Here is a 22,280-nt window from a genome sequence, read left to right on the forward strand (position 1 = left end):
GACTCCGGTACCCAAATCTCCTCATTAGGTCTTTAGGCCGCTTATTACGATCCAATTCTCCTGCGGGTTTTACCAAACTGTATCTTGGACTCTGATACCCGGTGAACTTTATTTTCTGTTCATTTTGACATTTTATTTCTTGCTATTCTCTGCATCTTAATATTGGTTTGTATTGCATCGTAGCTAATTCCATTTGCCCACGTGCATTTTCTTACGTTTGCTTTATTCATTTGACTTTAATCCACAACAGCAACGTTTTTTTTCTGTACCATGTATGTTTGTAATGAAAGTGTTCATTAACAAATTAAATTACCGCACAAAGCTATTTATTTTGTCTGGACACACGCTTCTTATTTCCGGCGTTAATGAGGCCGCTTGATTCGGCTCCACAGTGGGATCAGGAGTTGGTTTCACTCGCCCTCTGGTGGAGAGGCCTTCTGGGGGAGGGGGGGGGGGGGGGGGGGGTGTCACACTGGAGGCCTGACAACGGCTCATTGGTCAAACCACTGGTTTCCAACGGGGGGGTCATAACAAGTGATTTTTATTTATTGTTCAAGATAGTTTACGTAAGGTGGTAGTTTTATAAATATTTTAGAATGAAACTTTTTCTTTGGAGAGATTATAAATGAACTGCAAATTATGATATTTTACAATATGCGCTGGAGACGTCATTGACGACTATTGAAATGATAGTTTGACCAAATAAAAACATAAATTATCTTGGTAGAAATGTTCCACGTCCTCAAGTCAAGTTTTTGCAGACAGCTGATCCTGTGCAATTCCGTCATTGTATTATAAATATTACCAACCAACTGGAGTTAAAGTCAGCCAATGGATATGATTATTTATAACATGAAATGTGTTTTTCTGTGATTTGGGTAAACTATTCTTTCAGTTCTTCTTTATTACGTATAACATGGTTTATGGGTGTTTAGGCCTCGTGTATTTTATATTGCGTGAGACAGCTGCGCGCGGGCATGTAGGCTGCAGCGCCTCACACGTGTACCCCCCCACCCTCCCCCTCCACCCCCTCCTCCAGCGTCCTCCTGCGTATGCATGCATGCCACCGACGGGCTGGTTTCATAACGTGGGGAGGAAGGGAGGAATGGGGCTTTGAGAGAGCGGATGAGCGCCAGACCCGATCGGTTCTATGCACCAACAGTGCCTCCCCCATTCCCGGGCCGTGCGGGCGGCGCGCTACAGGAGACGCGCCAGTGGAGGCTGCTGATGCTGCTGTGCGATCAGCTGTTTTTTTTGTCTTGAGCATCATCGCCGCGGCGGCCAGAGACACCGAGACGAGGCTCCGGAGCCAAGCGAGACACCGCAGCACCGGGCAACAGAGGATGGAGTTCAAGCATCTGGTGGAGGCGGCGGAGAAGTGGTGCTCCGGTAACCCGTTCGACCTCATCTTCGCCGAGGAGGACGACGAGAGGCGGCTTGACTTTTACGCGGAGCCCGGCGTCTCCTTCTACGTGCTCTGTCCCGGCGGCACCGACAGTTTCGTAAGTGAGCTTTCTGCAGGGCCTCTGGCCCTCTCGGTGTGTGTGTGTGTGTGTGCGTGTGTGTGCGTGTAGGTGCGTCGAGGGTGGGTTGGAGGTGGGGTTGTCCTTCTTGGTCCCGGGTGATAGACACGAGGGTGGGTGGGGGGCTTTGGGTGAAGAGTAAAGGGATGATGTCATTTCAGTTTGGGTGCACACCCCCACCCGCCCACACACCCTCCACCCTGTCGATGGTGTTTTTTTCTCCCTCCATCATAATCAACTGCGATCACACAGCAAAGTCAAGCTGGCCAGGTTATTAAAACACGAGGCCTGGGAATTTCACAATAAAAGCTCTGCAGAACATAACGTTGCATTGGGGAAACAAAGAAGCCCTCCTGTATCCAAATAAAGAACTTCTAAAAAGCAAATTCTCTTTTTCTCTTAAAATATAATTTTCAATAGTTTTGAATGTTTAGCAAATGCCTCCTTTCTGTACAAAAAGATCCAACTTGTTGTTGTTTTCTACATCAAAATCAGTAAGTAGATCATTCTGTCCATAGTTAAAATATTGACTGGCTTATATGTTTAGAGAGGCGGCTGCTCCGCAGACAGTAATTCATTAACAAGAACCCAACTTTGTTTTGAAAGAATTATTGACAGATTTATATATAATCCAAAAAATCCCAGTTAAACCTTGTGAAATGTTAGCCTAAATATATTCACCACACATGACGCTCTAACAATGTTTGTAAGACGTCTCCACACTGAAAAAGGGGCGAAATAGCAAATCCCTTTTTTGGCTTTTACTTTCAATTTTACCAATCTAATGTAGAGACGGTAAACTATGTTGGAATCTACATCGCAGGAACGCCATGTGACTTTTTATGTTCATTTATTATTCAACATGAACTTGTTAAATTGTTAAAATCGCATAAATACCTAAAGACACGGAGGATATGAGCTAAGTGAAGGGTTGGGCAACGTGGGAAAAATCCGATATTTATAATACTTTCACCAAATATATTGACACCGTGATGATATTTTACTGCTGACCAGAGGTTCCAACATTACATCTGATCTCCTACGACAACGTGGTCGTATTATCGGTTCATGGCCTTGACACCGTGTCCGCGTCCAGGGCGGTGCAGCGGTGGTGTTGTGAGCCCTGAAGCTGCCGAGGCCGGGCCCGCCCTGCTCCCCCCTCCTGGTGACAGCGGGTGGGGGAGGAGGTGGAGGAGGAGGGAGGGGGCAGATGGAGACGGCCCCGGCAGCCGAGGCGTCTGCTCGGCCAAAAACACATTATGTCACTCCGCTCTCTCCGACGCTCTCCGCGGCTGCCTGGTGGAAAATACACAGCAGAAGGAAAAAAAAAATCCAGCTGCTGCGTAAGCGAACCATTTTGGTCTCCATCTTTTCAATGTGATATTCAATGATCTTCAGAGTTCTCTAAATAACTCCCTGTCCCTCTGCGGTAACCTTGGGATTCACTTCCTCTCTCGATCAATACAGCAGGGCATCTCCTGTCCTCTCTCTCTCTTTGTCTCTCTGTCTTTCTGTCCCTCCATCTTTCTGTCTCGCGTCATGGCCGAGTCCTCTCACTGGAGGGCGCTGTGAGATCGGTCTCACCCAAACCGGAGCACAGCTGCTTCCACATCTGTAATTCTTAGTTCTCAGTAAGTTGTCCGTCGTGCGGGCGATGAAGCTCCTCAGCGGCTGAAAGGAGATTTAAGGTGGAGGGATCTGCAGTCCCTCCGTCACTGTCAAACGGGAACATCCACCCGCGGAGCAGCGAGAGCCGGAGGGCCCGCCGATGACCCCTGTGGCCCCGACTCTCCCCGGACGTGATTGACTTCGGTCTCACGTGATTTCTAACGCTCTCGTATGAAAGAGACGGAGCCCCTTAAGAGTTAAACCCTCGATTCCAACAAAGTTGCTGATTAACAAAGATTTTGATTTGATATAATATAACAATAAATGATAATTGCATTTTTGAAACGGGCCTTATTTTTTTAATTGAGACTCTTATGAATGCTTTTTTTGTGAAGTTAGGTATCGTTAACAGTTGCATTACTCACATAAAATGGTTTTAATCATTAATATAACCAAATCCTACTAAGACAAAGGAATAATGACAACGTTAACTCCACAATAAGATCACATGCTTTTGTTTTATACCTGCTTTATTTCCTTCATATCGCTGAGCACACATAATAAACGATACGCACCAGAGTGGCCTTTCGACCACACAACACTAAAAGTAAGTGAGGCGTTATCGCTCCAATAGCGGATCTTTATCTACAGCTTTGAAATTGGGGGAACTATGTTGATTTTGATCACAACTTACCTAGAAGAAATAAATAATCTACTTTCTAGCAACATGCAGAGATTGTTGGCAGGCGTAGAGGGTTGGGTGGGCTATGGGGAAATGTCCCTAAGAGGGGAATATATTGTAATAAACGTGCAGAACGGCATCCGTAAATCGATTTATGGAATGGAAGAAGAAATTAAGCAACGGTAAAGTACAATTAAATAAATGAAGAACATGGAAACTAACATGATTATTTTTGTGTCTACGTGATCAAAATTAAGCGTTTCTCTATTTTTTTGGAAACGTATCAAACGTATGAAATTGATTTATTTGGTTTATGTAATTTGAGGTGCAGTGCATTGCTTTTATCCTCATTATCTGACACATGTTATAAATGCATCTATCTAATCTAGTCTTACTGGAACTCTACTGCCTGAGAAGGAAGTAAAAATCATTGTCACAGTTACTGTACAGTTGGTACACTTTTATTGGCCACCGGCAGCATAGTATTGAGTCCCCAGCAGGTCGTTTAAAGGTGGTTTAAAGGTTCCACCCTGAGACTGGACAGGCGTCGTGACCTTTTGTGTGACAAACAGTCCTGAAACAAAAGGTTCCCGAATAACGGTGCAATTCATACCGATGCATATCGATCCAGGCGGCCGCAGCGCTGAGACAACACAAAGACCGTTGCATATTTACTGGTTAGTTCAGCCTCCGTTTGAGAGAAAACAGCTGGTTGGACGAAGCGTGACAGCATCACATGGCAACATGTTTGGTTTTATTTATTTTGACATTCTTTCCTTTCATGCACGCGCTGAACCCCGCGTGGGTTTTTTCTGCAGTGCGCGCACAGAAATGGGTTAACTGGCGCGACGTTTTCGCTGTGACTCGTTGTCGTGGAAGCCTGCTTTCATCATCTCCTGTGATGCAGCACGTGTGGAGCGAGAGCGAGGACTGCCTTCCCTTCCTACAGTTGGCGCAGGACTACATCTCCTCCTGCGGGAAGAAGACCCTGCTGGAGGTGCTGGAGAAGGTCTTCACGTCCTTCCGGCCTGTAAGGGAACAAAGTGTTTTTCCGCTTGTGTGTGTGTGTGTTTCTTTTTTATAACGCAGGGCATCATATCCCAGCACGGTGACCCCTGCTCCGGGTTTCTTGAGTCCGTTTCAACGCTGATACATTCTGTTCTCAAAACAAAACGTGCCGAGCTCCACCCAGAGTCATGACGTTTGAAAGTTACCAGGCTTATCGGCAAAAGTTACAAAACAAGAGCAGAACACCATGCAAGCCCTTTTTTTGTAAGAACCTTAAGAATATTCCTGCTGTTTGACATGTAGGAGCACTTTTACATACGTCTTAGATGTTATGTGTTGATTGACTTGTAAGTAAAGTTGTAGCGGAGTGAAAGCGGTATAAATATCCACCTACTGGATGCTCATTATGTCGGCATGAACAGAGCAGCCGCACTATTAACACAAGGCTGCAGATCCTGTTCTACCTGCTCCTGATGATCCTCCTCCGCACGAGACGCACGTCAGACGCACACACACACACACACACACACACACACACACACACACACACACACACACACACACACAACTTGTTACAACCTGCACAACTCAACCTTCTCCTTTCACCCGCCAGCTGCTGGGTCTGCCGGACATAGAAGACGACAGCTTCGAGCATTACCACGCCGACATGGAGGGGGAACCAGGGCCCGACCACCAGCAGATGGGGGTCAGCCAGCAGTGATCCACCCCCCCCCCCCCTCTCCCCCACCTCCCTCCGCCCCCCTGCTCGGCGCGGAGGAATCAGCCCCCAAACGCTTGACATCACGCACGTGCTGAGGGACAACTCGCCGCACCACCATGTTTTCTTGAATGTCTCAGTGGCTTTGCTTTCCAAAGAGTGCACTGTGTTGACCCCCCCCTTCTCCCCCCCAACCACACACACACACACACACACACACACACTTACACTGGGGCTACGTGAGCCGTACGATGCAACAATCATAATCATTCACCATCTGGATAGTTAAAGTTCTACAGCACAGCGATATTGCATCATCCTCAGCTGGCTTTGTTATGCAGAGACACATTCAGATGTTCCCGCAACGCACCCCCCCCCCACCCCCTGCACCCCCCACACCCCCCCCAACCCTTGGCTTTGCAGATGAATGTGACAGACAACCTACTTCCTCAGCCTGTCTTGAAACAGAGGATACGCAAGAGCTTGTTTAAAGAGAAAAGGGGTGAAAATTGCCGGAGGAAGAAGAGGGAAAGATGGAGGAAGAAGAGGAGAGGGAAGGACGGAGGAAGAAGAGGGAAGGACGGAGGAAGAAGCGGGCTGAAGCTCTCCACTTCACGCCGGGTGAAACGCGGGGGGAAACGGAGGGCGGGTGTTGCTGCGACTTCCAGATGATTCAGCTCCCAAACTTCCAAACACACAATGAAAATAACCTTGCGTGGGTTACAATCACACCTCACGTGCAGCTCGGCTGCAACACGGATCATTTTCTGATGCGTGTGTTTCTTAATGTCGCGGTCATGTGACCATCCAAACAAAGGCCCTTCCCGTTTTTGGGTGTCTCATGGCCACGTGACACCTTAGTTCTTCTGTCCCGCCGTCTTCCTGCTTGTTGGTGGTTTGCAGTTTGTCCTCCTTTCTCTGCTCAATCTGTTGAGAGACCTTCCCAAATATAGAAAAATGCATATTTTGCGTGTGATGTTTTCGATTTAGCGGCGCCTTTCATGTCTGACGAGTGTCCCCCGTGTTGTCTCTAATGTCCCATCCAGCGCACTGCAACGCTTCAGGCCTCCAGCCGGCCGATCCACAAGACTGTTTCAGAGGCTTCTCCTCAGCCGGGTTACTTTGGCTTGTAAATGTTTTTTTCTTTTTATTGCCTATTTGAATGTTTCTCATGCAGTGTATCTTCTGTTTGTCCTCCAGTGTGTGTGTGTGTGTGTGTGCGTGTGTGTGTGTGAAATTGTTCAATAAACCGTGTGAACAGAGCTCCTCGTGCGCATTCCTTCTTTCTTCTGGTGGCTTGAAGTCAGCGCAAACACAAACATGGAGGCCCTTCATATCGCACAGTGGACCGGTGACCCGCTGCCAGCAGCCCGCTGGAGTCACTGGGTTTGACGTCACGTGGCACCTGACGCGCCCACTCGGAGCCGCGTGGAGCTGGAGATGAGGACGCAGCGGCAGACAGGAAGCTACGTCTTGGCCTTCAAAGTAAAATCCCTGAAAACGGCTGAGGTTTTCAGTACAGTTCAGATATTATTATTGTTTCCACCGCTTTTGCAGCTAGTTATTTTCCATATTGAACTATGGAATGGATGAACAGTTTTTAAAATGTAATCAGCCAAATGTACTTAATGTGAAGCGTAACATTGTTCAGATAAGACCATTAAAAGCATAATATTTACTTAACTTATCTGCAGCGACTACATCATTACCTTGTAAAGCAGGAAAGGAGAGCAGCAGGTACTAACGCAGCTGCTTTTGTTAAATTTTATATTACAGTAACTTTCAGCCCCCCCCTTCTTAGGGTTAATGGTTAATGGTGCTTTTACACCAGCGTTTACTTTGAAGGGAATTCAACCATGTCCCGCTGAACTTGGGCACATTGACGGAGTTGCCTCCCAGAAAGGAGGAGGGCAATCTGTGCTTTTATTTTTCTTGCCCCGACGGCCGCAGTTGAGCTCAAAATCTAATTTGAAGCTGACAAGCTGCTGGTCAACACCTGCGCAAATGTCCTCGCCCGTGGTGGAGGAACCCACTACTTTTACCTGAAGACATTTTTCCTTTTCCTTTTTCCATTGTTGTATAAAAAAGGGGAAAGGCAGACAAACACCCATTTGGGAAATGATGTTACGCTTGAGAAAGTGCGCACTTTACGCACGGTGAAACTTTAAGATGTTGGATCGCCTCGCCCTTGTTTCCTTTGTTGCTGACAGTCCTTGAGAACTCTGTGGCCATGCGTCGTGGGTGAGTTCTTCCGAAGCGCAAACACACGCTCCCCCCCCCCCCACCATCGAAACAGCATGGGGGCCAAGCAGAGCACCCCTGCGTTCGATGGCAGAACTCGGGCTTATTCCAGCTCCGACCTCCCATCTGGCCACGGAGAGGGACGGGTTGCGGGCTTCAGGTACACCAATGGACCGGACGGCCCCCGGATCCGTTACACCGGCGGGGGGCCAACCAGCTCTGGACTCAGTATCCCGGCGGGGGGCAGGTCGGGGTCGCGCGCACTCAATCAGAGCCTCGGCGGCACGGAGGGCGACGAGGAGGGCGCGCCGCCGCCCGAGGGCCACAGGTTGCTCATCGGCTCGCTGCCGGCCCACCTGTCCCCGCATCTGCTGGGAGGTAAGATTGTGTCCCACAGTTTGCAATAAAGTCACATTCCTACCAGGGATACGTCATTGCTCTTCTGCCTTTTAACATTTTCTCATTTCTTTTTAATACTCTTTGCGTGTCTTTTATTATTATTTTTTAATTATTATTATGCTGGACGTCATCGTTATCTTAACTGAAGTTTTTTTTTTTAACCCCATGTTCCATAACTGTACCATTTGATGGTGGTATCGTTGTTGGATCAGAGTCAGCGTGTCCGCTCATGTTGACTACAAAAGAAGCTGCAGGCTGCCCATAGCTGTCAAAGCTGCTTAGTGTTTTTCCATTTGACACATGACACCTGGCATATGGTAATAGCAGTGTGATGCCTCACTGAGCCCTTTGTTTAGCACTTCTGCGCGTTAACTGGAGCAACAGGTGGCTCCGCTGTACTTCAGTCTCCTTTTGCCTTTCGTCTGTTTTGCAAAACACGGCCTGTTATTCTCTCCACCCGAGAGCGAGAGTGCATTATGTAGGTCAGCAGATAAGAGCTTCCTGCTGGTTACACATTGCCTGACGCACATGCGCACGCACACACACACACACACACCCTAGATGTTTGTTAACTGGTGGGTTGTCTGCAGAGCAGACCACAGCAAAACCAAAACCGGCCCTGTTATGAGTATAGGACGGGGTCGGGGCACCCTGACGTCACCGCCAACTGAACTTGGTTTCCTGAATCGTTTTTTTTGCCGTTGGAGGTCTCCGAGAGTTGCTCCGATTTCCTCATCTTTCATAACACGGTTGATTTCCTGTAAATTTCCAGGCGGGGACGTCTAATCATTAAGAACCTCATCTGTAACCTTTGTTCATCGGAGCCATGTGACTGTTACCCCACAGGCCTGACGTTGTGCCCACGGGCTTATCTTCCCCTAAAAACACATGACACAACACAAACACGAGGCTCGCAACACACAGATAGCTGCCTGCATACGTGGTGTGTGTGTGTGTGTGTGTGTGTGTGTTGTTATTCTCTCGACTGAGGAGTTATAATTTTAGACAGACTTTTAGCTTATCTCACGCTGACCAACATCTGTGCAGCTGACAAGATGCACACAGCGGGGAATAAATAAATGACTTTGTGCATTTCATACATGCAGTCCATGAAGCATGGACCTGCAGGTCTACGTAAGACCAAACGCATGCCCCACGTCCTCTGTTGTGGAAAAAAATGTTAAAAAAAAGAAAGAAGTTGCCACATCTTTGTCTTCACGTTTCTTGTCTTCTTGTCCCCGTCCGCAGGCTTCCACTGTCCTGTGTGCTCAAAGTTCATGGCGTCGGATGAAATCGAGAAGCACCTGCTCATGTGTTTCAGCAAAACACGCCTCACCTACAACAGTAAGAAGTGAAAGAGGGCAAGTTGAAGGGTTTGCTATGAGGCGTCCACAGCTGCCATGTTATTCTCTTATGCTTCAGTGTCACTTGGTCATTATTGTTCAATACACACGTGCAAAATACCGCGTACAACTGCAGTGGAAACAAGTACAAGTACATGAAGGTTATGCAAGAATGCAACATGTTCTTGTTGACATTGGACCGTTGCCTCTGTGTTCCCTTCCTTCGTCACGATGGTACGCCATGTTGCTTCTGCAGCTGGGTAATGAGGGTGATCGTCAATGACCGCGGCACAGTCTCGCTTTTATCCCAGAATGCACTAGCCACAGACGTTACAGTTGTACTAGACGTCATACAACACAGCCGCACATCTACACAGTGTTTGTGTTAACTGTGTTGGCTTCCCGCTGGTATCTCACACACACACACGCTGTGCAAGTAGAGTGTGTGTTTGACAGCGTTGCACATATGGAGACGAGTGCAGATTGCTTGGGTTTGACGCGCTCGGAGACCTGCGCACACTCCCAGCAGCATGCGCATGTGCTGACAGGTGTACAGTACGTGCAGCTCACAGACGGTTCTGTGTGTCGTAGCTCATCAAAGGCACACGGATGTGTAACGGCACTACAATCCTCCCTCCGTCCTCCCCCTCAGCCCTCGGTCAAATATGTCCACCTGTATTTTAATGAGCTTATCTAACCTCTGCTGCAGGATTCCTGCATATTACAGACTGATGGAGTGGTTCGGTTACTCCTTTGCCTCAGACATCGACACAAGGGCTTCTGGTCTCTTAAGGCGCACAGAAACACACAAGAGAAAACTTCATCACATCTTTTTACTCACATACACCGTCAAGCTCTTCTCCAAAGAGGACAGCAATCACGATCACTGACTGACGGGGGACACCTGTGACACACATGACAACGGGCCTTCTGGTACCGGAGGTTAGACAGATGGTTGTGCAGGATTGCGTGACTGAACTGAACATGTGCGTGGTTTTGTGTGCGAGGTAGCCCTTCCCTCAGTTTCGTTTACCCGTATTGTTTTTCTCAGAGGACATCCTGTCCAGAGACTCTGGGGAATGTGCCATCTGTTTGGATGAGCTGGAGCAGGGGGACACCATTGCCAGGCTGCCTTGCCTCTGTATCTACCATAAAGGGTAACGAACACACACAAACACGCATAAATAGACGCACTGTGGGTGGAAATGCAATAATGTAGATGTAGAACTTTGAATTTCAGTTTAGAATACGAGTAATACAGATGTTCCATTGTAATAGCATAAGAACCATATACTGTCTGCAGAAAGTACAACTAGTCTCTGTTATGCATCAACTAGTCTCTGTTATTATTATTATTGGCTTGTAGAACATGGTTCTGTGGTCTTGAAAACATTTTTAGTATCTTGGATTTGGGTTTTTTGTAACTAGAAGTGAAACGAGAAGGAGGAACAAAGTACGTCAGAGTGTTGAATAAGAAAATTTAGGCAACCAAAAAAAATCTCCTCAAGTTTTAAGAAATAAACTTACACTTTAGCCGTGACCACCTGTAGGGTACGAACATCATGCAAGACTTTTTAGACCCAAAGTTTGCCGTCTGGCAATTTATTTGGCAGAATGTGCAAAGAACAAACCTTTACCTCCAACTCTTTTGTAAAGTAACTTCATGCTAGCCAGGCTAGCGGTTTTCCCCTGTTTCCATTCTTTAGGTTAAGCTAAGCCGACCAATGGTAGACTCGTACTAAACAGACTGATAAGAGTGTGGTAAGAAATCAAGTAGGCACAGCGAGATGTAATATAATACAGATATAATATAACTAATATCGACATCCAGATCAAATAGCTTGAGAAAACACACATCTACATCCAGGTAATTTGATATAAATGTATGAAATAAAGAGATAATTTGATCAAATAATAAATAGCGATTGTTATTGTGATTATTTGAACCAAATGTGTTTTTTCACTCTGCCGTCTTCCTCTCCCAGGTGTATAGACGAGTGGTTTGAGGTGAACCGCTCGTGTCCGGAGCATCCCTCCGACTAGGAGCTGCAGGAGCACCGCTTCAGGCGACTGCCCGTCCCCGTGGTGGACTCTGCGCCCCGACCTCATCGCAACTGTTCCAGCCGAGCATCACAGCTCCTCAGGGACGTTAAGACATTGTTGTTCACCAGAGTCCTCTGCATTGCCTCGTGGAATAGAGATAAACTCTGGGTACGTTGCTCCGGACGTCGTGGGACCTTCGAAGAAAATATGTGAATCCTTATGCCACCTTCTGGCCTGAAGTGTGTTGATGAAACCTGGGCTCCGGGTGGTTGTGCTGAGCGGGGTGTTGTTTCGTAGCAGAGGACTTGTGTAACCAACGTGGCTGCGCGGACGGCGTCTCCTCACAGCAGAGATTCAGACGAGAGACTGTTGAGACTTGATCGGAAGGCTGAGGGCCGCTCTTGTGCAAGGCAAAAACAATCAGCCATTCGGAGTTAGAAATGCCTCTTTTCAGCTTTAAGGGATGATTACAGTGTTGATCGTAGGATGTAGATCCTGATTCTATTGTGAAATTGGTAGAAAAAAAATCACCCCGTTTTTTTTTTTTTTTTTTTAAGCAATCGTGTGTCCTCGACCAAATTGTGTACGGTGAAGTAGTTTGTTGATCCTTCGCCCATTCAGAACCACGTGATTGTGTACTTCCTGCTGTCAAAGCAGAGACAGTCTGAAATTTAATTGACATTTAATAAGGATTCCTACTCATGAGGAGTGCCATAATATGCTGCTATGTCATAGACTGGAATGTTTTCTTTAATCCTTCAGCCTTTGTTCTTTCTATTTGTACTGTAAGGTTTGCACAACAATAAATGTTTTGTCTTTGTGTGTCGATGCTACATATAAACCCGTAAAATGTAAAGGCATAATCTTTATACATATTTATGTGAAATGAAATGATTCAGCCCCAATGAGATGCATTTCACTCTGTCTTCATTGGTTGGAAAACGGGGGATAAAATCGAAGATAAATACTAAATAGATCTTAACCAGAGATATTTCAAAAAAAGGTATTCCTAAAATGTTGAAGAAATTGACACACAGACTACGCAGTCGGCAGTTTGCAGTTGTTCTATCAGTCATAGACTGCAGGGAAGATATGTGATGACTTGCTAGCAGAAGGCATGCATGGGCAAGGATGACATTGAGTTGCCGTCTGAGGATATGCACAATTTGATCTGTTGTGTTGCAGAGACAGACGGTACCTCAGACGGTATTCTTCTTAACACAATAAAGCCAGTTTACAGGAAAGGATAACATTCAAAGGACAACTATTATTTATAAAACTGTCCTAGTCTTGACTTGTTCCGTTTGTTATTCGGACTGAAACCCCACATGTTAGCAAGATGTAAAAGAAAATGTTCTTTGTAGCTTGTATGTTTTATTGTAACTGGTCCATGTATTGATTGAAGAAGGCTTTGAAATGTTCACCTTAAATGAGTCAAAAACAAGGAATACATCTTCGTACAGGAGTCATATGAATATGGTCTTGATTTTGTATTGTATATTTACTACATTTGGATTGTTCCATCAGAAGTTTTTGCTTGCTTTTTTCAATCCAAGCTCCTATGTAAATTAACTGCAAAATGTCCCAAACAATCTTGATTTTGGATAAACACCAGAGAATCATAACGAGAATCTAAATATTTCACTTTTCCAATGTTGTTCATCTGACTGACTGTTCATTGATTATGTTTCTGGAGTGTCGTGAATGTTTAATCATTGATATGTTTCTGTAACAGAAAAAAACAAGCGCACACGTACACGTGACGTAATCACGTAGTGACACTCTGTCGCTTTGTTGATGACGTGCGGCGTGAAGAACGTAACGTACCATTACCGCAAACAGCAGCACCAGCAGTTAACGGGGTTTTGTGTCAATATTGTTATACAGCCACCTTTTTAATCCGCATTTGTTTTTCTACTCAAAGGTATGTTTTTATGTCTCTTGTACCAATCTAACATTTTAAGTTCCGTTGTTTCACCTTTCAGACTTTTCCTTGGCTAACGCCAGCTCGAGCTCACTAGCTAGCTTAGCTGTAAGCTAGCGTTAGCTGTTGCCTACTGCCGAACATCTGCTGGACTTTCCCCGCCAAGCTATGAGCAGATTTAGTTAGCGGTTTTTTAAACAAGTAGTTACTCTGAATATCGATCAATTTATATTAAGCTTGAATCCTTTGTGGGGGTTTTTTCAGCCTTGGCTCTGACTGCTTGGAATCAAGATGTCGTACATGCTACCGCATCTCCACAATGGCTGGCAGGTGGACCAAGCCATCCTGTCCGAGGAGGACCGAGTCCTTGTGATCCGCTTCGGGCATGACTGGGACCCAACGTGCATGAAAATGGACGAGGTTCTCTACAGCATCGCTGAAAAGGTTTGATTAATGTCTGATACGGCCAACGTTACTTAACACCCAGATGAAATAGTGATTCTGTCTGGAGCCTTATTTACAATCGGATTCCTCCACTTTATCACCCATTAAATCTTGTTAAAGATGAATTCATAAATTTGGCAGGTAACAAAATCAGGCTACGGCACCTTTCTGGAATGGTGCAGATTTATACTGTGCCAGATGCATGTGAAGATTCATCAGTACTTTCTGATGCTCTTGGCATTTTATTTTAAGAGTCTGCAATCATTTCTGACAGATGTTTGACTCTTTTTGGAGATAATAATACAATAATACATTATTAAGGTGATGCATTGCAGTTTATGGACTAGGTTTATATCATACTTTCAATTTTTGGATCAAATTTAATCCAAATGTGTTTATAAAGCACATTGAAAAGCAACAACGTTTGGCGAAAGTGCTGTTTAATGAAAACATTCCTATTAAAAAGGAAGATATAAAAGAGTCAGGCTTGCTTAATCCACAAACTAACCTTTCCCTGTTGTGTTGATCTGCCTGCAGTGCTAAATACTTTGCTGCTCATGGCGATACATTTTACGTTTTACTATTGTGTCGCTATTCTACTTCTGTCTTGACAGGTGAAAAATTTCGCAGTCATTTACCTGGTGGACATCACAGAGGTGCCTGACTTCAACAAGATGTACGAGTTGTACGACCCCTGCACCGTCATGTTCTTCTTCAGGTAAAGGCACGCCGTCACATTTCAGAATATCCGAGCCAACAGAATTTAAAGTAAGCTGATTGCTATACGAGAAACGTCTCTAATGAAGTGTGACATCGTTGAGGAATTACTGTACGACTCCATATTGTTGTTGTTTTTCAGGAACAAACACATCATGATTGATTTGGGTACTGGTAACAACAACAAGATCAACTGGACAATGGAGGACAAGCAGGAGATGATAGACATTGTGGAAACAGTGTACCGCGGGGCCAGAAAAGGAAGAGGTCTGGTAGTGTCTCCAAAGGATTACTCTACAAAATACAGATATTGATTTTATTATTTTATTTTTTACCTTTTTAAGTCTAAGAAGAGTTATTTTTCATCCCTCTTCATATTCTGTGATATGACACACAGACTACAAGTTATCGGAGATCTTTTTCATACGTTTTTTTTGCCTCTGAAACCGGACAATACAGAGTTATGGCCTTGATCGTTTGTGTTTCCTGTCCAGACTGATGTGTGATTTACTTTCTTCAACAAGTTGTGTCTTTTCAAAATGCCCCCTTTCTGGGAAACAGGTGCTGATGAAGAAAAACAACAAGTAAAAAGTTCCCAAAATGTAATGAATGTACATTTACATATTAAAGTGTATTGATGTAGGTGCTTTGGCTTTCTGTCTTTTCAGGGCGACTCAGAGTAAAGTCGTGTATAGTGGAAATAATTAGTTGAGATCGGCACATATTTGTTTTGATGGTGACTGAAGTCTGAGTGCATTTCCTAAGACCTCCACTAGGCGGAGCCAGAGATGTTTATTCCTCTATTACTAAAGGTTCTGTGTCTATTTACCACGGAAATAGATTAGCTAAAGGAATCTATTTTTCAGGCACTATGTACAGGCACAGGTTCAACATTTTATTTAGGATATAATATGAACATGAAACTGATGTATTGGTTAATCCAAAAGAATTCAAAAGTGTACGGTCATGTAAATATGAGATAATAAAAAGTCAAAATAACTCTCCCATAGTCATTATGTATAGAAAAAGAAAATCGTAGTGAAGTTACAAATCACGAATAACCCCTCGTCTAATGTGTCAGATAAAGGTTTTTAATAGTATGTGGTAATGAAATGTTCTAGTACCACACAATTACTTTTTAGACATACTGTATAACCAAAAAGGCGCAGCTTTACTTGTATATTGATATACTGGCCACATTTCCTCCCCTGGCTCTTTGGTTTCCTCACAGTTTTCGGCAGTTAACAAATGGAAATGACCATAGAAAAGAAAAGAAAGGAGGTTGCGATTGGAGTCAGTGAGAGAAATATCAGTCGATCCCATCGGTTACCTGTCAGCTCCTTACAGTCAGACTGAGTCCCAATTTGTTGAGCGCTAGACGAGGTGAACGGGGAGGAATGATGTGTCCTCAGTATGCGTGTGTCCTGAGATATCCTGACCCTCAATCCCATAATCAATGTTTGTGTTCTCTTGGCCCCTCGAGACAACTCGCTGTACTGCATGTATCTGGTCTTTAAACACCAACCAACCAACCCCCCCTCCCCCCCCCACCCCCCTCAAAAGCATATAAATTTAAAGCACAGCGTGACCCCATTATCCCACTGTGTGTACACTGGCAGGCATGTATTCACAGTTCCACGTATACTAATTCCCTCATCTTCCCTTGTGCGTAGACTACATTGAGGACCTATAGACGCCCCCCGGGCCCCCCACGTCCTTTCCACTTGCATTAACCCGCAGTCGGGCGTGCTGTTGTCTTTGTCTGACCCGTCCCTGCAGGGCTTCATATGGAGCGCAAAGGCCGCCTCCGTCGGTCCATCATAATTCATATTATCATGCGTTGTTGTTCCCTATTACTGTAAATCGTCTCTGCCTCAGGGGGACACGAAGGGTTTACTGGGGAACGCCGGTCTGCACACATATGGCGACACGGAGGGACGAACTGTACGGTGCAGTCTGTGTGTTGTTTTGATGATCATATAAGTAATGCACCCCCCCCCCCCTCTGAACGCTGTGGTAATCCCGATCTGTTTTCAACTGATAGTGTTTAAATCGATCTGCACGAAGAGGCTGCAGCAGACGAGGATCATCTGGTGCCAGGGGGACGACGTGCTGGCATACCTCCATCTTCTCTGTCTTCTCCCCCCCCCCCCCCCCCCCGCGCCCCCCTCTCTCTTTTCAGTCTGTCACTTTCCACGTGGGTGCCCAAGCGTGGGGGAAGGGTGAAGGGCAATTGGCAATTTCTGGGACACCCCAACCCCCACGGCTGCAGACGCACACATTATGCACAAACAGCCCTCCCCTTTGCCCGGTAACCGCGGTCACCGCGCCTCGTCCAACGGCCGCTGGCTCGTCGCCCTCGTGGTCAACCTGAGTCCTCAGCGCGGCTCAGTCAACGTCGCCTTTTGTCATTGTCATTTAAACAATATCAACTTAATTAATGTACCGAGTCGTCCGGTTAGCAAATCTCCCACCGTGTAAATCCGTGTCACCTTTTCCCTCCACGTCTCGTCCCATGAACTCTCTCCTCGTGGGTTTTATCACGGCCCTCTTCACAGAAGCGGCACACAGGAGAGATCTATTAAGACTCATCTCTCTTTTCACTCCCTGACTCCTTCAAAGGGGGGGCGAGGGGGAGCACTGGGCAACACGATGGGGAGACGTGAGGAGAAAGTTCCCACTAACATGAGACACGGTGAGCAAAAGGCGTATCTGCAAACTCCATCACGATCCTGTGGGTCCATCCGATCGGTTTTCTTTTAGGAACTGCTCAGTTGCGTACGCTCTTCAGTGGGTTTGAGTCCCCCCATGGGGGTATAGCCATCGGGTTGGTGCGGATTAAGAGCAGATGTTTCATACTGAAACACACCTAACCGCCCCTTGCCCGCCTCCTTTAGATGCTGACACAGTTAGCAGCCGGGTGTCGTGTTGGTTTAATTCCCTTCTCTCGTGCTCCTTGGGGACCTGCGACTAAATGGATCGGCATCTCTCTCCTGCATCACTCCCCAAGGGGTGCCGTACCCTTCATCTGCAAACAAAATAGAGGAGGGGGGGTTAGTCCATCTAACTAAACGGAAAGAGCTACCAGGAGGTGCGTTTACACATCTGGACAAACACACGTGGATCACATGACGCTCTGCGTATTCACCTCCATTCACGGCAGGCGCCGCCATTCAGAAGCTTCAGGCCCAATTAGCGCCCAGCCGGTCCTCGCCGCCAGACCGGGCCTCCTGCTGCACAGGAGGTGTGATGCTGAGAAACGCTCCAGCTGAACCAACAGGAGCAGCAGACGCGCGCACACACACACACCACACACACACACGTTTGATCCATAAACCTCGTTTTGTACCGTGACAGTTTTCTCCTTTCTCTCACCGCTAAATTACTCTGCTTATTTTACACTTGATTGTCAGTTTACTCGTCATTCACCGCCGTGAAAACGAAGAGGTGGGTGCGTTTTTTGAGATAAATCCACACCACGATTTTGCATTTTACACCAACACCAACTTCATTCATGGAGAAAAAAACTGCTGGTGCACCCATTGAATATTTCAGATCAATATTTGCCTTACTAGAAAGTGCACATGACCATATTTAATGGATCCAAAGCTTTTTGTTTGATTCAATTTTGTATAAGTGATCAATACTCTTGTGACATGTGACATGTGATCACCCGATGGGACATGTTCATACCAATATGATTACCATGATGACGTGTGATGATGGTGAGGAGGATGAACAGGATGCCGGTGATTCATTGATGACAGCCATTGTTAACAACGCTGATGCTGCAGGCTGCTGATTGGTGGAGATGGAGTTTCTGAGCAATGCTTCCAGCCAATAAGCCGGGACAGTTTTCTGTGTCAGCTACCTTTGGGGATAACAAATATCTTATTAAGCTTTTCTGCATTTCAGAAATAAAGTCCATGCAGTGAAGAATATGCTACGTAATTGACTCATATGGTTTATTTATGTCGTTCATTTTATGAGTGGTTCATTTAACAAAGGTTTATATTCATACTCTTTGTATGTTGTACCCTGTTATGACATCCAGTTCAGGGAGTAAAACTGTATCTTCACATAATTCACATTAGACAGAAAATGTATGCAACAAAACACACATCTGTCCTGCACCACTGAAATTACACAATCCCCATCGCCCTCCGTCTGTGGCCATCTTCATCCCTCCTCCTTCCTGTTCCCAGTAAACTCATCTCTGCTCCTCGGGCCTCTCCATCATCTTTCACCCGTTCTGTTTGAAGCCATCGTCCCCCTACCTATCTGCCCACACTGGTACAGCCCCCATTATGTGCCTCTGTCAATGTATTTTGCCCTTATAAGGAGAGAGCACAGGCAGACTGTACTAACCACGTCAGCTCAGCGGGGGTGGTACCGGGGCAGGGAGACCACGGGAGGGTGAGATAGGAAGGGATGGAGGAGAGTGGATGGAGGGGGGGGGACTATCAATGACTGTAAATAAGATGACAGAAATAGGCATAAAGGAGGAGGAGGTGGGGCGACAGAAGAGTGACTGCAGATTGGAGGAAGCACGAGGTGAACGTGTCTGTGAGTGTGGATGCATGTTTGATGCATGTGAGTGTGGATGCATGTTTGTCAGGTTACGGTTACCTACAATTTTTTGACTTATTTTAAAAACATTTTAAACGCGTAATATTTTGACTTATTTTGATAATATTTTCAACTTTCTGTTTTAGATATTTAAAATATATTTTTTAAATAAATAAAACCTATTTTAACATTTCTTTTCCAATTTTAAATTTCAAGATTTCTTTTTGACAAATTTTGACTATTTAAAAAAAAACTAATATTTCTGTACTTTCTTTCCATAAAATATTTCAACATAATATAATTTGATTTGATTTTTAGACAAAATAATTGGACTTACGACCCAATATTTCTTTTTTTTCAACGATATTTTTCACGGACCTTAAAAAAATAAAAACATTTTTTTTTCTATTTTTCATGACATTTTTCAGGTAGTATTTCTTTCAACTTTTTTTCAAACCATTTTTCAAAAAAAAAAATTTACCTAGAAAATTTGGTCAAAAATGTCAAAATAAGTCGAAAAATGTTTTGGAAAAAAACTACATAAATTAGGCCACAAATATATTTTTTTAAAAGATGTCATTTAACGTTCACGACTAAAGCCAGTCGGCCGAAACTGATACTATAAAAGCTCTTTTTCTCGACTCCGATGGCCCGTGTAGTGCTCGCATGCTGCCAGCTCACCAGCTGCCCACACGCTCATCGATGTGGCGCACCAACATTTACAGTAGCTGGTGAGAGTCATGGAGGGAGAGTGTGGGCTGAATCTGCCCTTTGACACATTCAAAAGAATGATTGAGTATGATTATCTCTCAAAGAGTACTGCACAGATTTAGCATTGCTCTTTGACATTGTCAAACTCACAACGGACACTTTTTTACTCCAAAAACTAGCAAATAGAAACAACCTCTTCTTCTTCTAACAAATGAAAATCCAACACGAAAGGCAATAAAACTTCACTGCATTGTAAACATACTTGTTAAAGACATCCTGTCCCATCGAGAGAATCCAGTCTTTCATGACAAATTGGATTTCTGTGTTGAATTTATTCATTTGGTCCGGAACTAACAGCTGACATTTAAAATATTTAAAACATGACTGGATCAAACCTGAAATAAGTTTCTTCAGCCTTTGATTTTTAAGGTGAGACTCACCTTAATGGTGCCGGTGCACTTTACTCTACATAATTCATAAAGCTTGCTTTTGTGAGGACTGAACCCTTCTGAGTACAGGCCGACAAACCACAGGCTATCGCTGCCGTTCATGCAACGGCAAGCAGGATGGGACGACTGACCTAAAAAATAAAAGTTCTTGTTTAAATAATCTACGGCGCTGGTTGGCAATACCGTTATTAACGTATAAAACCCTTCAAGTCTGTCTTCCGCATATTGCAGAGTGGACATCTTGTGCTCAATCAGCTGAATCATGCTTTCAATCTCACAGCTAACACGCGTTTTTTAGGAGCATTCAGAGTTCGGTCATCAGATAACGAGCATGAAACAGAGACGTCTTTTGCTATTAACCAAGTTACTGAGCGGCTTAGCGATCATTAATTCATCTTGATGGACTGAGGGACTGCATACAGTCGGTTCCTCTGGAGGCAAACTTTCCCTAGAAGCTTATGCAAATCCACTCACTCACCATCCTCCCCCAGTATCCTTGGATACCAGCTATTTATTCATTTTGGTCTCCTTCACCGCAGAGCCGCTGTCTTTCAGAGCAGGTGATGATCATGTGTCTCTGCGGCATCTGCCTTTTCAATCTGGCGCGCGCACACACACACACACACACACACACACACACTCACACAAAGACACTGGTGTGAATCTCCCCTTTAAGGCATAAAGAGTTAAATTTCACGGCGTGGTGAGATCCTGGAGTTGAGTTGGTCAGAGGGAACCAAGGTTGATGTTTGTTCACAGACAACAGGGAAAAAAAAGCCTTTGTTGTTTCAAAGAGAACATCTGGCCCCGTGCATTTCTCAGTCATTAGTGGGAAGGGTGGGGGGGGGGGGGGGGGGGGGGCATGCCTGCCACAACTGTGAGACTCCAGTTTGACTGTTTGGATGCACTGATTAAATAGATCGAATTGTTTCCAAAAGAAATATTCTGAGTGGCATCGATGATGCTATTGGTGAAGCGAGACAGTGACTGGAGTCACTGGGGTCACACGGTCAGAAGGTGCCTCAGGCCACCACGGTTGACCCGCTGTGCTCCAAAAACCAACAGATGCCACCATTTACGTACCGCACAGGCCTCAAATGTCACGATCCATCCTCAGGACCTGTTAGCTCAACAGATGGCCGCAGGGTTAAAGTACTGGGGGGTCAGATACACAAACTAATTACAGTATCACAACAGACTAAGTTGTAACTAAGTAAAAACCTCCCACTCAATGAGCTTCAGTGACGGACGTTCTGCTCCGTTCCTCCGCTTACAGCTCTGCGGAGAGAAAGTCTGACGACGAAGTAGCGACAAAATGTAACGCTTCTCTCGCTTTATGGCCTTTGATCTCCCCCTCGTGTCGGCGGCGGCGCTTCGTTGCCAGCTGACGGCAGGGTGTGAACCACTGCAGCACCACCTCCACCTCCGATCTCCATGGATGTGTGTCTGCAGGATGCATTATCAAAATGCTGCAAGCTTTTATCATTTGTACAATGTTTGTAGAGTGTCATCACAGGGAAGTTTGCAGTTGTGAAAGTAGCAGTCAGAAGGTTGACCACTGAAACGGGAAGACCCTTATTTAGTTACTCATTAAAATCTCCTGGTTTTCACTTTGGTTCAGCACTACGATTGACTGTCAACTCTGAAACCAGACTTTGTTCCGGAGGAACTGAACTGAGGAACTGAAAACTGAAAGTTTTTTAAAGAACATAAGAGTAAAAAACATTAATGAATTCAGGAGTGAGAAGGATCCTAGTTCACTAAGTAACCACAATTTATTATTAGCTCCTATAGCAGGATCATTTTTCCAACTAACAGCCTGAAGTTCTCCTCATTGTCTGAGGCCTTCTTCCCGTTCTCTTCTTTAATCTGTGCGTAAACTCTCGACTGCCTCTAACCGC

The 22,280-nt window shown here is 45.3% G+C and overlaps 3 protein-coding genes and 1 long non-coding RNA gene across 5 annotated transcripts; 3 read left to right on the forward strand and 1 right to left on the reverse strand.

Annotated features, from left to right (window-relative positions):
- The first annotated feature begins 1,022 nt into the window (after positions 1 to 1,022).
- mturn (maturin, neural progenitor differentiation regulator homolog (Xenopus)) lies at positions 1,023 to 6,801 on the forward strand. Its single transcript, XM_040189558.2, has 3 exons — positions 1,023 to 1,502; positions 4,721 to 4,843; positions 5,435 to 6,801. The coding sequence occupies exons 1-3, from the start codon at positions 1,053 to 1,055 to the stop codon at positions 5,540 to 5,542; spliced, it is 681 nt and encodes a 226-aa protein (XP_040045492.1). The 5' UTR covers positions 1,023 to 1,052; the 3' UTR covers positions 5,543 to 6,801.
- A 605-nt stretch (positions 6,802 to 7,406) lies between these two features.
- Positions 7,407 to 13,028, forward strand: LOC120826947 (E3 ubiquitin-protein ligase ZNRF2). Its single transcript, XM_040189560.2, has 4 exons — positions 7,407 to 8,158; positions 9,428 to 9,523; positions 10,574 to 10,679; positions 11,508 to 13,028. Exons 1-4 carry the CDS (start codon positions 7,837 to 7,839, stop codon positions 11,563 to 11,565), a joined length of 582 nt encoding a protein of 193 aa, XP_040045494.1. The 5' UTR covers positions 7,407 to 7,836; the 3' UTR covers positions 11,566 to 13,028.
- Positions 13,029 to 13,304: 276 nt separating this feature from the next.
- Positions 13,305 to 15,292, forward strand: txnl4a (thioredoxin-like 4A). The gene is made up of 4 exons (XM_040189561.2): positions 13,305 to 13,489; positions 13,754 to 13,933; positions 14,548 to 14,651; positions 14,793 to 15,292. Exons 2-4 carry the CDS (start codon positions 13,781 to 13,783, stop codon positions 14,962 to 14,964), a joined length of 429 nt encoding a protein of 142 aa, XP_040045495.1. The 5' UTR covers positions 13,305 to 13,489; positions 13,754 to 13,780; the 3' UTR covers positions 14,965 to 15,292.
- A 239-nt stretch (positions 15,293 to 15,531) lies between these two features.
- On the reverse strand, positions 15,532 to 18,473 carry LOC144383470 (uncharacterized). 2 transcript variants are annotated; one of them, XR_013450885.1, is made up of 3 exons: positions 18,356 to 18,473; positions 17,799 to 17,883; positions 17,222 to 17,678 (listed from the first exon to the last, which is right to left on the reverse strand). It is a non-coding gene; the product is annotated as an uncharacterized LOC144383470 (long non-coding RNA). The 2 variants fall into 2 exon arrangements; XR_013450884.1 differs by lacking the exon at positions 18,356 to 18,473 and having other exon boundaries at positions 15,532 to 17,678; positions 17,799 to 17,918.
- Positions 18,474 to 22,280: the final 3,807 nt, after the last annotated feature.

Source organism: Gasterosteus aculeatus, chromosome 10, assembly GCF_964276395.1.
Source record: "Gasterosteus aculeatus chromosome 10, fGasAcu3.hap1.1, whole genome shotgun sequence".
Lineage (NCBI taxonomy): Eukaryota > Metazoa > Chordata > Actinopteri > Perciformes > Gasterosteidae > Gasterosteus > Gasterosteus aculeatus.